The sequence below is a fragment of the Hyperolius riggenbachi genome, chromosome 1 (genome assembly GCF_040937935.1).
Source record: "Hyperolius riggenbachi isolate aHypRig1 chromosome 1, aHypRig1.pri, whole genome shotgun sequence".
NCBI classification, from domain to species: domain Eukaryota; kingdom Metazoa; phylum Chordata; class Amphibia; order Anura; family Hyperoliidae; genus Hyperolius; species Hyperolius riggenbachi.
Window position 1 is genome coordinate 476938626 of NC_090646.1, and position 15611 is coordinate 476954236.

General features: G+C 45.5%; 1 protein-coding gene across 1 annotated transcript in view; it reads left to right on the top strand.

The window, feature by feature from the left end:
- The window catches only part of SALL2 (spalt like transcription factor 2), a 43648-nt gene extending 28551 nt beyond the window's left edge, over positions 1 to 15097 (top strand). The window contains exons 2-3 of the mRNA XM_068271508.1: positions 7950 to 10813; positions 14723 to 15097. Coding sequence (XP_068127609.1) covers positions 7950 to 10813; positions 14723 to 15097 — 3239 coding nt within the window. The remainder of the gene's footprint in view (positions 1 to 7949; positions 10814 to 14722) is intronic.
- Positions 15098 to 15611: the final 514 nt, after the last annotated feature.

Genomic DNA, 15611 nt, shown 5'->3' on the forward strand with positions numbered 1-15611 from the left:
AACATTTTATCCTGTTTGAACAGAAAGCAGTGTGTATGTACGTCAAATTAAGAAAATATTAAACAGAAAATATGTAAAAAAGGTGGCAGATGCAAAAAAAAATTAACTATCACTGGTGAATTGTACATTAGGACAAATGGGTGTAGGTCTATTCTGTGCTCTAATTTTCCTCCCAAAATGCTCAGCTGTATAATCCAATCGACTAGAAATTTCTGAATATGCCTAAAACTAACCTTGTCCCCTTCTTTAACATCTTTTACCAACGTTTACTTCTGTATGCCTAACATTATCCACTATTCATACGTTATGCATGTCACTAACCTTTATTGCTACAGTATGTCAAATTGATCATTATCCATACAGTATGCCTGTCACTGACCTTTACTGCATGTCAAACATTGACCATTATCCATATCTTATGTCTGCAACTAACCTATATGCCTAATACTAACCATTGTCCACACAGGTTGCCTGTCACTAATCATAATCTCTACTGTATAGCTAGCACTCACCTTTGTACACTTACCATCATCCATAAGTGAGTGGACTCACCCTAAAAACATGGCCGTGGTCAAGCATAACATGGGTGTGGTCACGGGTGGGGCCAAATATACATGACCTTAGTAGTGATGTAAAAGGTGTGCCGGGGAAGTTTGAGCTCTGCCGTAGTGTATCCCCCAAAAATAGATGTAATCTGACAGCATTTCACCAGAAAGACACATAATCTGGTAGAAGTTCCTCCAAAATACAGATAATATGGCAGTGGTTCCCCCAAAATAGACAATGTGGCAGCAGCAGTTCCACCAACATACACATAATCTGGAAGCAGTTCCCCAAAATACGTGATACCTGGCAGCGGATTACCCAAAATACACGTAACACCCAAAATACATATAATCTGGCAGCAGTGGTCCCCAAAACATACACAATCTGGCAGCAGTTCCCCAAAATACAAGTAATCTGGCAGCAGCCGTTCCCCTAACATACACATAATCTGGCAGCTGTTCCCCAAAATACACTTAGTCTGTTAACAGCGGTTCCACAAAAAGGCAGATAATCTGACAGCAGTTCCCCCAAAATAGGTACCCCCAGCATAGGTAGCCAGGTCTATAGGTGTCCCCAGTATAAGTAGCCATGAGTATAGTAGTCCCCAGTATATGTAGACAGAGGTATAGTTGCCTAGTATATGTAGCCAGCGGTATATGTGCCCAGTATTTGTAGTCAGGGGTATAGTAGTCCCCAGTATATGTAGCCAGAGGTATAGGTGTCCAGTATATGTATCCAGGGGTATAGGTGCCCAGTATATGTAGTCAGGGGTATAGTAGTCCTCAGTATATATAGCCAGGGGGATACGTACCCAGTATATGTAGCCAGGGGGATATGTGCCCAGTATATGTAGGCAGGGGTACAGTATATGTGCCCAGTATATGTAGGCAGGGGTATATGTGCCTAGTATATGTAGGCAGGAGTATATGTGCCCAGTATATGTAGCCAGGGGTATATGTGCCCAGTATATGTAGGCAGGGGTATATGTGCCCAGTATATGTAGCCAGGGGTATATGTGCACAGTATATGTAGCCAAGGGTATATGTGCCCAGTATATGTAGTCAGGGAAAAACAAATTATATATATAACATACGTTATGTACATATAGTTAATTCATCCTACCAATGTCTCATACATACCCCATTAATTCCCTTACATCCTTCCTCTACACCATCATCACCCCCTTGTTGTTGGGCCTTGAACCCCATCCTCCTACCTTGTGTCCCCTCATGTGTAACCATACAATCGTCCGATTTCCCCGTCTTCACCCAGTTATTACTTCTCTTCTCAGCCATTACTTATTTTTCCTTGTATCTCTCTGCTGATTCCCATATCTCCCTAGCTAGCTGAAGATTATTATTTAAACACCCTCTACTGTTCCCTCCTCTCCCATCTCCATCAGAGTATGATGCTTGTCTTAACCATTCTTTTATAGAGGGTTTATTTGAAGTTTTCCACTCTTTCACTATAATTACTTTTGCCGCTAAAAAAAAGAAAGTGGAGCAAAAATACAATGTTTTTATTTTCACCTTTTTGGCTGGGCCCAAAAACCGCCATCGCGGCATCTATACAAACACCCGGGGCTATGTAACTTTGGATGAATTGTTCAATTTCTGTCCAGAAGGATTGTATTATTGGACAAAGCCATAGCATATGTAATAAGTTCCCCTCCTCAGTTCCTCATCTCCAACATTGTTTGTTATCTTTAAGATTCATCTTGTACAATTTTTCCGGGGTGAGATACCACCTTGAGACTATCTTGAATTGTAATAGCTGAAAACTGGTATTTCTGGATACCCAGATATTTGGTTTAGTATTCTCCCATATAATTTCATCGAATTTCTCGCCAAATTGCTTGGATCGAGGAAGAGGTAAGTCCCGCCCGCTGCCAGCCGCCGCACATTTTAGTTCTGGAGGGGAGAGCGAGGGATGGAGAGCCCCAAGGTGAGGGAAGGAGGGGGAAGATGCCCCCCCCCCTTCTCCACCGCTGCCCACTACTCTCCTTCCACTGCGCTGCTCCCCTCCACACATGCCAGGGTGGATGGTGTCCACCCTCTGAAAAAAGCAGGTGGACGTCATCCACCCGTTTCCACGTCCCACTCGACCCCTGCTATACATGCCTGTTATTAATCATTAACAGGGCAAGTTCTAGACTTTTTGCTGCCTGAGGCAAGCTTGAGAGGATGCGCCCCCTCCCTCCCCCATTCGGAATAATCGCACTGCAACTGACAATTTACTCTGCTTCATTTAATGTTCTCTGATGACATGCTGCAGCTCAACACAATAGCACACTGGCTGGCTGGGAGTCTCTGACAAACAAACTGCTCACCTTCAGCCACTCCATTCCAGTCAGGACAGCAGTGCCACCTCCTCCCTTCTGCTGTGCAAGTCAAATGAAACACTGCTGCTCTCTTGCCATTCCCCTATTCACTCACTTTAAGACTCCTCACACAGCACAACAAGCTGCTTTTCCCCAATGATACCCTCTGCAACTCGCTCGCTCTCCTCTTGTTTCTCCTCCTACTCTGACTGAATGCTGTTATTGTAAACACAGTACAAACATGCTGCCCCTGTAATCTCTGCACCTGATGCAAATGTTTCATCTGGCTCATGAGAGAACCAGTCATGAGCATTATCCAACCACATGCCTGTCACAAAATTTTACTACTAACACTAACCATAAACCCTACTGTATGCCTGTCCCAAACCTTTACTTCTACTGTTCTACTGTATGCTTAACACTAACCTTTACGCCTACTGTATACCTAGTAATAGTAACCTTAAACCACACTGTATGCCTTATACTTTTGGGCAGCACGGTGGTGTAGTGGTTAGCACCCTTGCCTTGCAGCACTGGGCGCCCAGTTCAAATCTCAGCCAGGGCACTATTTGCAGGGAGTTTGTATGTCCCCCCCCCCCCCGTTCACTGCACTTCCACAGCTATGTGGTACATTCGGAGGCCTTGACTAATATTGGTCTTGACCTTTGATTCAGAATGAATGGCCCCTGCAGTAGCATCCTTTCAGACACCCAGGTGGCGCTGTCCACACTCCCATCCTGTCTCCTCATGCAGTCAATTGGTGATGGTCTGGTGGGGCGTGGTTTCACATGCACTGCTCGGAGTGCTGTGAGCAACCCCTAGGTAGGGGCTTCCAGCTGCTTTTGAAGTGACTTCTGGAAGTCGCCCCAAAGTAATGGCTTCCAGGCCCATTGTAAGCGGAGCATAAGGGAAACCAGCTTAAAGGACAACTGACCTGAGATGGATATGGAGGCTGCTATATTTATTTCCTTTTAAACAATGCATATTGCCTGGTCATTGCTGCTGATCCTCTCTGCATGCAGATCAGATGTTTGACATACGTTTGACTCGATTTGCTGCATGCTTGTTCCAGGTATGTGATTCAGACACTACTGATGCATGAAAGATCAGCAGGACTGCCAGGCAACTAGTTCTGTTTAAAAGGAAATAGATATAGCAGCCTCCACATCTTTCTCAGGTCAGCTATCCTTTAAGTAATGCATTGGAAAGGTGACTTAAGATATACACTAGTTTTTCACAAGAGCACATTAAGTTTGAGCTAGAACATTTTCCTATGTACAGTTCTCTACGCACTCACTGTTGCTTATAAATGACTATCTGTGTAATACTTATGTGTAGGGGACACAGGACACTGATCCTCTGCCTCTACTTTTAGCCATACACCCAGGGCCGGATTTGTACTTTTTACCGCCCTAGGCCCATTGCCACCAGCCGCCCCCCCCCCCCCAACCATATCAATACACAAATGCAAAACACAATAACCCCCCTCTTATATCCCACCATTTAGCAGTGGGTCCCTCTCTGATCGAATAGGTTTCTTTATTGTGCAAGCGTGGCTGAGGACAAGTATGTCCACACTGGGTATGCGTAAGTGAGTTTGGTGCATGCCCAGTAGAACTAAGGCACGTAGCTGTTTTCCTCCATGCATTTCATTTTGCTGGGCATGTGCGGACCTTATTTGCACATGCCCAGTACAGATACGGTCTCGCTTGTGTACTGAAGATACCTATTCGTCCAGAGAGGGATACAGCACTAGAATAGTGGGGTATAGGGAGGTATGGCTCTAGAGAATGTCCAGAGGCTCCCCACTACTAAGGGGTATCTGCCAGGGTAGGGTAAGAATAAATGGTCTAGCCAGGGTCAGTGTCTCCATAGGGGCAAACTGCAAACAGCCCCCAGCATGCCCCCCTCTATAGAGACACTTTAGCTTCCAGCATGCCCCCTCCTCTATAGAAGTACCACAACTCCCAGCATGCCCCTACCCCTCCATAAAGGCATTACCGTTCTCATCATAGGCCCCCCGTCCACATAGGCACTACAGCTCCCAGCATGCTCCTCCCCTTCCAGAGGCACCACAGTTCCTAGCATGCCCCTCCATCTCCTTATAGTATCGTGTTGTCCCCCAGGGCCCCGGAGCTGGCTGCCAGACCTCCTACAATGTGAATTGAGACCAGGGGGTTACGCCAGTCAGCTCCAAGGGACATGCCAATACTACATGGAGGAGGAGCATGCTTGGAACTGCAGTACCTCTATTGGGGGGGGGGGGGGGAGCACAGTGGTGCCTCTATGGAGTGAAGGGTGAAGCATGATGGGAGGAGTGGTACCTCTTTGGAGAGGAGGAGCATGCTGGGTGCAAGGGTACCTCTACAAGGGGGGGGGGGTGGACATGCTGGTAGCAGTGGTGCCGCTATGGAGTGGGGGGCATGCTGGAACCACTGGTGCCTGTATGATGTGGGGAGGGGGGCATGCTGGGAGCAGTGGTGCCTCTATGGAGTGGGGGTGGGTATGCTGGAACCACTGGTGCCTCTATGGAGTGGGGGCATGCTGGGAGTAGTGGTGCCTCTATGGAGTGGGGGTGGGCATGCTGGGAGGACTGGTGCCTCTGTGGAGTGGGGGGACATACTGGGAGCAGTGGTGCCTCTGTGGAGTGGGGGGGACATGCTGGGAGCAATGGTGCCTCTGTGGAGTGGGGGGACATGCTGGGAGCAGTGGTGCCTCTGTGTAGTGGGGGGACATGCTGGGAGCAGTGGTGCCTCTGTGGAGTGAAGGTGGGTATGCTGGGAGCACTGGTGCCTCTGGAGTGGAGAGGGGGGCATGCTGGGAGCAATGGTGCCTCTATGGAGTAGGGGTGGGCATGCTGGGAGGACTGGTGCCTCTGTGGAGTGGGGAGGGGGGCATGCTGGGAGCAGTGGTGCCTCTGTGGAGTGGGGGTGGGCATGCTGGGAGGACTGGTGCCTCTGTGGAGTGGGGGGACATGCTGGGAGCAGTGGTGCCTCTATGGAGTGGGGGTGGGTATGCTGGGAGCACTGGTGTCTCTATGGAGTGGGGAAGGGGGGCATGCTGGGAGCAGTGGTGCCTCTATGGAGTGGGGGGGGCATGCTGGGAGCAGTGGTGCCTCTATGGAGTGGGGGTGGGCATGCTGGGAGGACTGGTGCCTCTGTGGAGCGGGGGGACATGCTAGACGCAGTGGGGCCTCTGTGAAGTGGGGGTGGGCATGCTGGGAGGACTGGTGCCTCTGTGGAGTGGGGGGACATGCTGGGAGCAGTGGTGCCTTTGTGGAGTGGGGGGGGCTTTCTGGGCACAGTAGTGCCTCTATGGAGTATGGGGGAGCATGATAGGAGCACTGGAGCCTCTATGTAGTGGGGGTGGGCATGCTGGGAACAGTGGTGCCTCTGTGGAGTGGGAGGGGGAGCATGATGGGAGCAGTGGTGCCTCTATGGAGTGGGGGTGGGCATGCTTGAACCACAGTGTAGCCTCTAAGGAGTTGGGGGGCATGCTGGGAACAGTGGTGCCTCTGTGGAGTGGGAGGGGGGGCATGATGGGAGCATGATATGGAGTGGTGCTGGGGGCAGAGGTTAGAGGGGTATGGGGGACAAGCATGCAGTCACAGAAGCTACAAGCATAGCAGGAACTCACAAGCTGGCAGCTGCTGCAGTAGTCACAGGATGTATTCCCAGCCAGTAATCCGATCCTCCAGCTTCCTGCACTGAGGTGCCTCTTCTCTTCTCTGTGTATGGTGAAAGCTGCACCCAGAGCCATGCTTCTCTGCCTCGGCTCTTCCCACCATGTGAGCTCCACACACAACATCCGAGCAGCTGATCACTTCCTCCCCACTGATTTCCTGTGTGGCTGTGTCGGGACTCGGAAGGGAGGTGAGAAGGACAAACAGCTGCTGTGGCCCTGCGGATTTGTGCACGGAGATCTCTCTGCCTGACTGAGCCCGGGGGGTTTCTGGCTTGCTATCTGTGTAGCCCCAGCGGCGTGAGAGATCTCCGTGCAGGCGCAGCTGCTGTGTCCCTCCTTGCAGACTGACTGGCCACTGTAACAGCGCTGCCACTCCTCCCCAGACTCCTCTCTGTAGCCGCCCGCTGGCTGCAAACACACACGGACAGGCAGCAGTGTGCACAGCGGGCGGCTGTGGTTGAAACTGTGAACGGTCTGTGGAAACTGTGGGGATAGGAAATGGCAGAGGCGGCTCCCCACCCGCCCCAAACATTCTGGCGCCCTAGGAACCAGCCTCGGGTGCCTTTCCCTAAATCCGGCCCTGCATACACCCAGAAAAAGTACATTATGTTTGAGCTGGAAAATATTCAGTTCTCTATGCACTCACTGTTTATAAATATCTGTGTAATGTTTATGGGTACGGGACATAGACAGGATCACGTTTTTCACGTTTTTCTTCATTACAGCAGGTATCGTAAAACATTTCCTTTTGTCTTGACTAGGAAGAAGACACACAGGTACAGTCTATCTATAGTGCCCTGTACATTATTTCAATAAAACAGATGAAAGCAAATTGCAGAAATCAGTTTTTTGGTACTGAACACTCCCTCTTCTCAAGCTGTGCCTCAAAGCCCCCGGTACCCCCAACCAATTCAACAAGTTTAATTAAGCTCGAAGAACCCGGGAGTAAATTAGCCAGAACAAGGGACAGTTACCATGAAAGGATTACCATATCAATGCTTGGAAGTCGGTCCCCTTGGCTCTTGTGTGAATACAAATCAATTACCAGGAGCTGTGAAGCTGGCTTTTCTCTCCAGAGTATTAATGCTTGACAAAAGGAGGGATACAAAGAGAGCCCTGTTAAATGAAGAGAGAGTGTGTGTGTTTGTATGGGGGTGGAGGCACACAGAAATGGAGGCTTCACACAAAAATTAAAAGAAATTGATATTCTAAATTCCACTGAATTATATTTTTCTTTTTACAGTAAATACTGTCTCTAAATTCTTTACGATTACAAAACATTTTGTTCGCTTTATGAGATCTCAGTAGGTGTCCATGTGTTTTCGCATTAGTTTGTGTCAGTGAGCAGAATATTGGTACACGATGACTGATTTTTCTATATTTTTTTTCTTTTTTACAGGGGACACAGCAGGTGAAGATGTTCAAGTGTGCCAGAAATGCTGTGCCCAGTTTGATGAGCCTTCTGATTTTGCCCGACATAAAGAATGCTGTCCTCTTGACAACCAAGTTGTTGTAATCGTGGAGAACCAAGGAGAGTCTAAAAAGAATCAGCAAGAAAGCATAAACGAGGAATCCTCTTCACAGCCTAGTTCTCCAGAAAGTGTTGGGTCAAGAAGGAGAACAATGGTGACTGGGCAAAGGGAGCAGGGAATAAATTCTCAACTGTTGGGATCTGCAAGACCAGAAATGGACAAAAAAGGTGTAGGCCCATCTCAGAGGTTCCTCATTCCCAATGGAGGTCTGGTAATGGATGGACTGTCGGGGCCAAAGATAGGCCTAGCTCCCATGAGCCAAGAAGCTGTTTCAGGTGGTCAAACAGCTGCAGCTCCCATAAACATTCCCATGATTCTGGAAGAACTCCGAGTTTTGCAGCAGAGGCAGATACACCAGATGCAGATAACAGAGCAAATATGTCAACAGGTACTAATGCTTGGATCCCTTTCAATGACTCATCCAAATCCAACAACATCACCAAAAGAAATGGACATGCCATCCAAGCCTTTACCTGTCTTCAGTCCATCAAAGCACCCTGAATCCATTCCAGAGTGTGCAAAAACATTTTGCAGAGATGAAACCTCCAAACCAGTGTTCCTTCATGTTTACAATCCAATAGGGCAACCATTTGCAGGCAGAAGCATTCCAAACGTAAAAGACAAATTGATGGGAGGCATGTGTGACAAGTCAGCTCTAGGGCAATCTTCAAATCCCAGCTCACCATCAAGCCAACTTATTTCACCTCATGCAATCTTTCCACCAGGTTTACCAACGTTACCATCTGGATTATTTTTAGGCGCTAGGGTGTTGGAGAATACTCCAAGCCATTTAAAACAGAAAAACAATGACTCAGTCCGGGGTGAAAGCCAATTAGAAAGGTCATCAGGGAAACATAAATGTCGCTTTTGTGCAAAGGTTTTTGGCAGTGATAGTGCCCTTCAAATTCACTTGCGTTCTCACACTGGAGAAAGGCCATATAAATGCAATATATGTGGAAACCGCTTTACAACTAGAGGCAATCTGAAAGTACATTTTCATCGGCACAGAGAAAAATATCCCCATATACAAATGAACCCACATCCTGTTCCAGAACATTTGGATTATGTTTTGACTAGCAATGGACTCCCTTATGGAATGTCAGTACCTCCAGAGAAGGCAGAGGAAGAAACAGTAGAAAAAAAGCCAATTGTAGCACCTATAATGTCAACAGAGGGCATTAACTTTTTCTCCAACTCTGCTACTACAACGTTACCATCCCTCAACAAACTGGTCCTTGTCAAAGCTAATGATGCTGGTTTGAAAAGCCCTAATGCTTGCCCAAAGCCAAAGTCAGATGAAAACACACCTCCAGTGGAAAGAGCAACTACTGGCTCAGCTGAGGTCACTGGTGGTAGGATGCAACTTAGCAAGCTGGTTACATCCCTTCCAAGTTGGGCACTTCTAGCCAGCCACTTTAAATCTGGAAGCTTCCCTTTTTCATACACCGTGGAACCTTTGGCCTACTCAGAGACTTCAAAACTTCAGCAATTAGTAGAAAAAATTGATAAGCAGGCAACAGTTCCTAACCAGTGTGTCATTTGCTTACGAGTATTAAGTTGTCCCAGGGCACTTAGACTTCACTATAACCAGCATGGAGGGGAGAGACCATTCAAGTGTAAGATATGTGGACGGGCATTCTCTACTAAAGGCAATTTAAAGGCTCATTTTGTGGGTCATAAAACCAGTTTATCATCAAAACCTCAAAATTCATGCCCAATTTGCCAGAAAAAGTTTACCAATGCTGTCACTCTCCAGCAGCATATAAGAATGCATCTTGGTGGGCAAATACCAAATGGAGATATAGCTCCTGGAACTGGCAGCAAAACAGAAAGCATAGAAGATAAGAGCATTCCAGAATTTTCTGATGACATTAGCACTGATGATGACTCCTTGGATGCTAGTGAATCTGAAAGTGAAAAGGTAGTACTAGTAGAGTCAGAAATATCAAGCATGGATGATGACTCTACAGCTTCTGTCATGAAGAAAAATGATGACAACAATACATCATCCAACATCAATCTACAGCCTCTGCCTATTACTGACACAGAATTGGTTAAGTCATCTGACCAAATACCCACTACCCCCACTGAACCAGGTTCAAGTACTCCGAAAACGAATGAAGAGGGAGATAAAGTTGAGGAAACCCAAGATACGAAAAATGAGGAGCCCCCAAATGATAAGGAACATACAGAACAGAAGGAAGATCCAGATTCCAATATGAGCACCACACCTGTGAAAAGTCCAAACAAGGAGGATGTCCACACGTGCAATTTCTGTTCTGAGAATCTACCCAACAACGAGACACTGGTGGAACATGAAAAATGCCACACAAAAGATGGATTGTTCCACTGCTTGGTTTGCAAGCAAAGCTTCCTGGAAGCATCCATGTTGAAGAAGCATGTGCTACAGGCACACCAGGTGAGCCACCAAATCTTACCTCCTCTGCCAGTGAGCAGCCCCAAACACTCATCACCAACCCAAACATTACTGAAGAGTGAAGCATTAAGCCCATCCCAGACACTGGCACTGGTCCAGCTTCCAGGGCTACCACTGGCCACATCCCTATCCCCTCCTTTGAGACGCAGCCCTAAGCAGCATCTGTGCATAGTTTGTAAGAAGACGTTTTCATCAGCCAGTGCATTGCAGATTCATGAGCGGATTCATACAGGAGAGAAGCCTTTTTCCTGCAATATGTGTGGAAGGGCGTTCACCACAAGGGGGAACTTAAAGGTAGGCTCTCCAGACAAATCCATTAGACATTTAACTACTTCTCCACTACATCATACTACATAATTTAGTAATAAACAATACAGCACATTAAAAAATCCCCATAGTGCATACATGCAAACTGGCGGCAGTAAATTTGGGCGCAGGGTGAAGCCGAAAAATGGCTCACCCTGCTCCTGCAAATTTCCTGGTCGGCGATAATTACTATTAACCCTCCAGGCCACCATGGACTAAGAGAAAAGACGCAATTTGGCTGCCAGCTATTTCTGGCGGCCGAATTATGCTGTCATTAAAGTCTCCGTCTTTTGACGACACCCAAATTACTGTCAGAACGCCGCTATAGCTGTAATTTCCGCTATAGCTGTCCAAATTTCCCTGTGCCGTTTTGGGCTGTTTTGCACCATATTAATCTAAGGTAAAAATTATTACATTACATTAAACTATAAAAATAAATCCCAACAGTGATACTATTTAATTATATTGATATTTTTTAAATACATTTTTATTTGAAAATATAAAAGTTTACAGGGGTTACAGTGTAGAAAACTTAAATGAACATGCAAACATTTACCACATAAATGTGCCAAAATCATATATATAACAGAAAGTCATAAAACATAATAAACCCAGACAGACAATGAGTGCAGTGGATCTCAGAGATAGTAATATTAGTATTTTTTTGGACAATGTGGCCACCTTTGGATGCCTGCACACATTGTAGTTCTCACTCAGAGTACCTAGAAACCCCGACATCATAAATGTAAAGTAGTAAAAGGTAGTTTACAAACACATTTTGTCAATGGGACTATCCTCTGCAGAAATGGACAAGCGGTAATGTTCTGACGGTGAATGGAGTGGATAAGAGCAAAAACTAGAGGAAACCTAATATTTGAATATTGGAATGTCACAGGTTTCAGGATTGCTGTTGTGCACTTGCATAAAACTGTGCTTGTAGACATTTCCATCTGTGGTTTATTCATATGAGCCCAACTTTAAATTTATTTCTAAGTAGAGTTCTGGAAAATGTACAAAATCATACTGTGCACAGACAAGGCTAGTCTCAACTTCTCCATGGTAGCTCCCCCAATGTCTTCAGCCAACGGTATATTATTTCCCACTGACTGCTACAAGCTTCACAATAGTGATCGTTTAGTAGATCAATGCTGGAAGGTCACAGAACTGAAGCCTGCACTTGTCAGCATGGGAAGACCACTAAAAGATGAAGGTACTTGTGGACCAAGCAACATTGCCCCTACCATACAGTTGAGAAAAGCTGTGTATTTTTACAGAATGACACTGTAAAAGTTTACTTTAGAAGAAATTATGATATATATATATAAATTTTAAAGCAAGTTTGCTAATTTGGGCACCGCCACAGGGGGCCATTCAATTCATTGGTAAGGATGAGAAATTTGGGCACCCACTGCGTCTGCTAAATATTGGAAGTCAGGGGGCATGGGTACCCAAATTTCACCTCCTTACCGATAAATTCAATGGGCCCCTATGGTGGCAGACAAAAATTTATTTGTTTGCAGTTTCGGGGGGGGGGGGGGGGGGGCGGGGGTTAGCAGTGGTGAGGACAGTTAAAGAGAGTCTGAAGCCTTGCAAAATAGCTCTTTTTATGTTGTAGGCTTCTTCATTATTATAATCTACGCTGATTTACTGCGGCGATGAGCAAGGACAAGGTCTTAATCCCCCCCGAAATCCCCGGGGGAAGATTTGGGGCTTCTTCCAGGTAGAGGCAGAGCTTTGGGCAGTAGCTCTGCCTCTACTCGCATCAATCTGTGCTGATTGCCGCCTCTCCACGCCCATTTCAGTCTTCTTTCACTGAGAGAGGCGGGAAGAGGCGGCGATCAGCACAGATTGATTGGTCTGGAGGCAGAGCTAATGCCCAAAGCTCTGCCTCCCCCGGGCAACAAAATCCACAACTTACAAAGTCGTGGAATTTTGCTCGGGATTTGGGGGTATAAAGCCCTCGTTCTGCTGAGTCCCCATGGCAAATCAGCTTTGGATATATTGATAAAGAAGCCTGCAGCATAAAAAGATGTTTTGTGAAAGGCTTCAGACTCTCTTTAAGGTTAGCCATGGGGAAGGAAGAGTTAAGGTTAGTCATGGGGTGTTTGTAGCAGTGTGGACGGTTAAAGAGAACCCGAGGTGTGTTTAAAGAATGTTATCTGCATACAGAGGCTGGATCTGCCTATACAGCCCAGCCTCTGTTGCTATCCCAAACCCCACTAAGGTCCCCCTGCACGCTGCAATCCCTCATAAATCACAGCCGTGCTGTGAGGCTGTATTTACATCTGTAGTGTCAGTCTCAGCTGCTCCCCCGCCTCCTGCATAGCTCCGGTCCCTGCCCCCGTCCCTTCCCTCCAATCAGCAGGGAGGGAAGGGATGCAGGCGGGGACTGGAGTTCTGCAGGAGGCGGAGAGAGCAGCAGACTGACACTATAGAGATAAACACAGCCAGCTCTGACAAGCTGTTTGTCAGCAGCGTGGCTGTGATTTATGAGGGATTGCAGAGTGCAGGGGGACCTTAGGGGGGTTTGGGATAGCAACAGAGGCTGGGCTGTATAGGCAGATCCAGCCTCTGTATGCAGATAATATTCTTCAAACTCACCTCGTGTTCTCTTTAAGGTTAGCCGTGGGTGAGGGATGGTTAAGGTTAACTGTGGAGGATGGTTAGTAGGCATTGGTAGTGGGAGGGTGCAGTGTGAGAATAGGTTTAGCTATAGTAGAATATTGTTTTTGAAGATTGATATTTTATGATCAGTTTAACAGTATAATAATAGAATATCGGTAAATTTACAAATATTCTACTATCGGGTTTCCTGGATGCCTTTTTTGGCATACATGGCTTCAGATGGTATTTAGAGAATGGTATTTTTGCCAACTGATGCTGAAAAATCACTTGTGAAAGCTGCTGAAATCTTCGCCAGGAAAATAATAATCTCACATTGGCCACAGAGCTGGATGGTCCCAGACGCCAATAGGCATCACATCCCAATGATAATGCATGGGGTAACTGTGCCCAAGGAAATTAAAACGCAGTTATGCAGCCAGTATAAAATTATATTTCTGTCTCTGATACATGCTGGTGAGTCAAATCACCAACAGACTCCTTTTGTATTTCTCAGGGACTCTGGTACTTAAATCTTTGCACTTTAGTTTCCAGCTTGTATCTCCAAAACAAAAAAAATAAATTTCTGTGCCCGTGTTTTTATTTATTTACGTTATGGAGAAACAATAGCCATTATTCAGTTAACTTTTTCTCCTGAATTTTCTCCTAGAAGGCAATTTTTAATCTTTTCATTGAGATAACTTTTCAGCACTCTGCAATTAAAAAAAGTAAAACAAAAGCAGGTGAAAAAATATTGTCAAAAAGTATTTTAAGTAGTTTGGTGCTTGCTAGGGTGGCTTAAAATTCATTTTACTGACAAGGTGTGATATATCACCTAGGAGAAAACTCAGGAGAATATTACATCAATGAACAACTGGGAACATCTATTACTGTGGAAAAAGCTAAATCAGCAGCCTAGAACGAGGATGCGAAAAGAGAAACATTCTAGAGCAGAAAGATTTTCAACCAATAAGAAAAGTCTAATCCATACTGGCGCAAAGTTGCTAAAGCAACTATTTTTTTTCTTCAGTTTTTGTGGCTAATTAGTTTAGTTTGTCCATTAATGTCGGTCATTGATGAGGAATGATTTCTTATCCCTGATCAAAGTGTTATTTATCTTCTGAGAAGTTACAAAAGTTAGTTTGTGATTCACCTCAGAGATATCTTCCAAAAACGAAAACAAGTTTTAACTTGTAAAATTTTGGTGTGCTTTAAATTATTTCTTTTAAAAAAACATAAAACATGATAACAGTAATATATCAGTGCTGTAATGTTAGCCTTTCTTTTCTTCTCCAGGTTCACATGAGTACCCACGTGTGGAACAGCAGCGCCTCGAGAAGAGGAAGACGTTTATCTCTAGATAGTCTTGGCCCTCTGCTCTCAGGAACCCCAGTGAAGCTGCAAAATTTCCTTTCCAGAGATATTCCAACACAACTGGTGGGAGTTAGCCCACTATCAATTTGGAACCAATATACAGCTTATCTCACGGGCCCACCATCTGGAACTGCTAATATAACTTCAACAGCTGCTGTCATCTCACCCCCTGCATTGATTGGCTTGCGAGCAGGTAAAATTGGACACATTCCAACTGGAGGGCTAGTAGAAGTGAAAGAAAAGTGTCCAAATGGTGCAGAAACATCACATGAGAGCCCCATTAAAGAAGAAAAGTAAACTCATCTTTCTGAAAAAAACTGCAACAATACGCTTTGAAGACTTTATTTGTCTTACGGATTTAAAGTCAACCACAGCCTTCGCTTTCCTTAAAAGGCTGATGCTTCTTGGCTCAAACATCTGCGTTGTGTCCTATTAGATTTCAGACTACCAAGACACAGTCAAGTCTCAATGAGATATGCAAGGGACAAATAAATAGTACTACCATACGTCCCAAATTATTGAGAAGGACAGCCCTGACTTTTCGAAAAAAGGAAAATTCTAATTTGAGAAAGATTCATAGGTATTCATCAGCAACAAAACACTAAAAATCATTCACGGGGAAGCCTTTACTGAATAATCCAAATCCTGTCTTGAATTTGCTAGAGAAAAAAAATAATGATTGTTTTATAGTACTATCAACAGCTCGGGACACAGAAATGAAACACCCGCAGCAAAATTTTATACAGGTTAAAACTCAGTAACATCTGTAAAACATGAACTTTTACATGGAATATACAGTCATTTTCAAAAC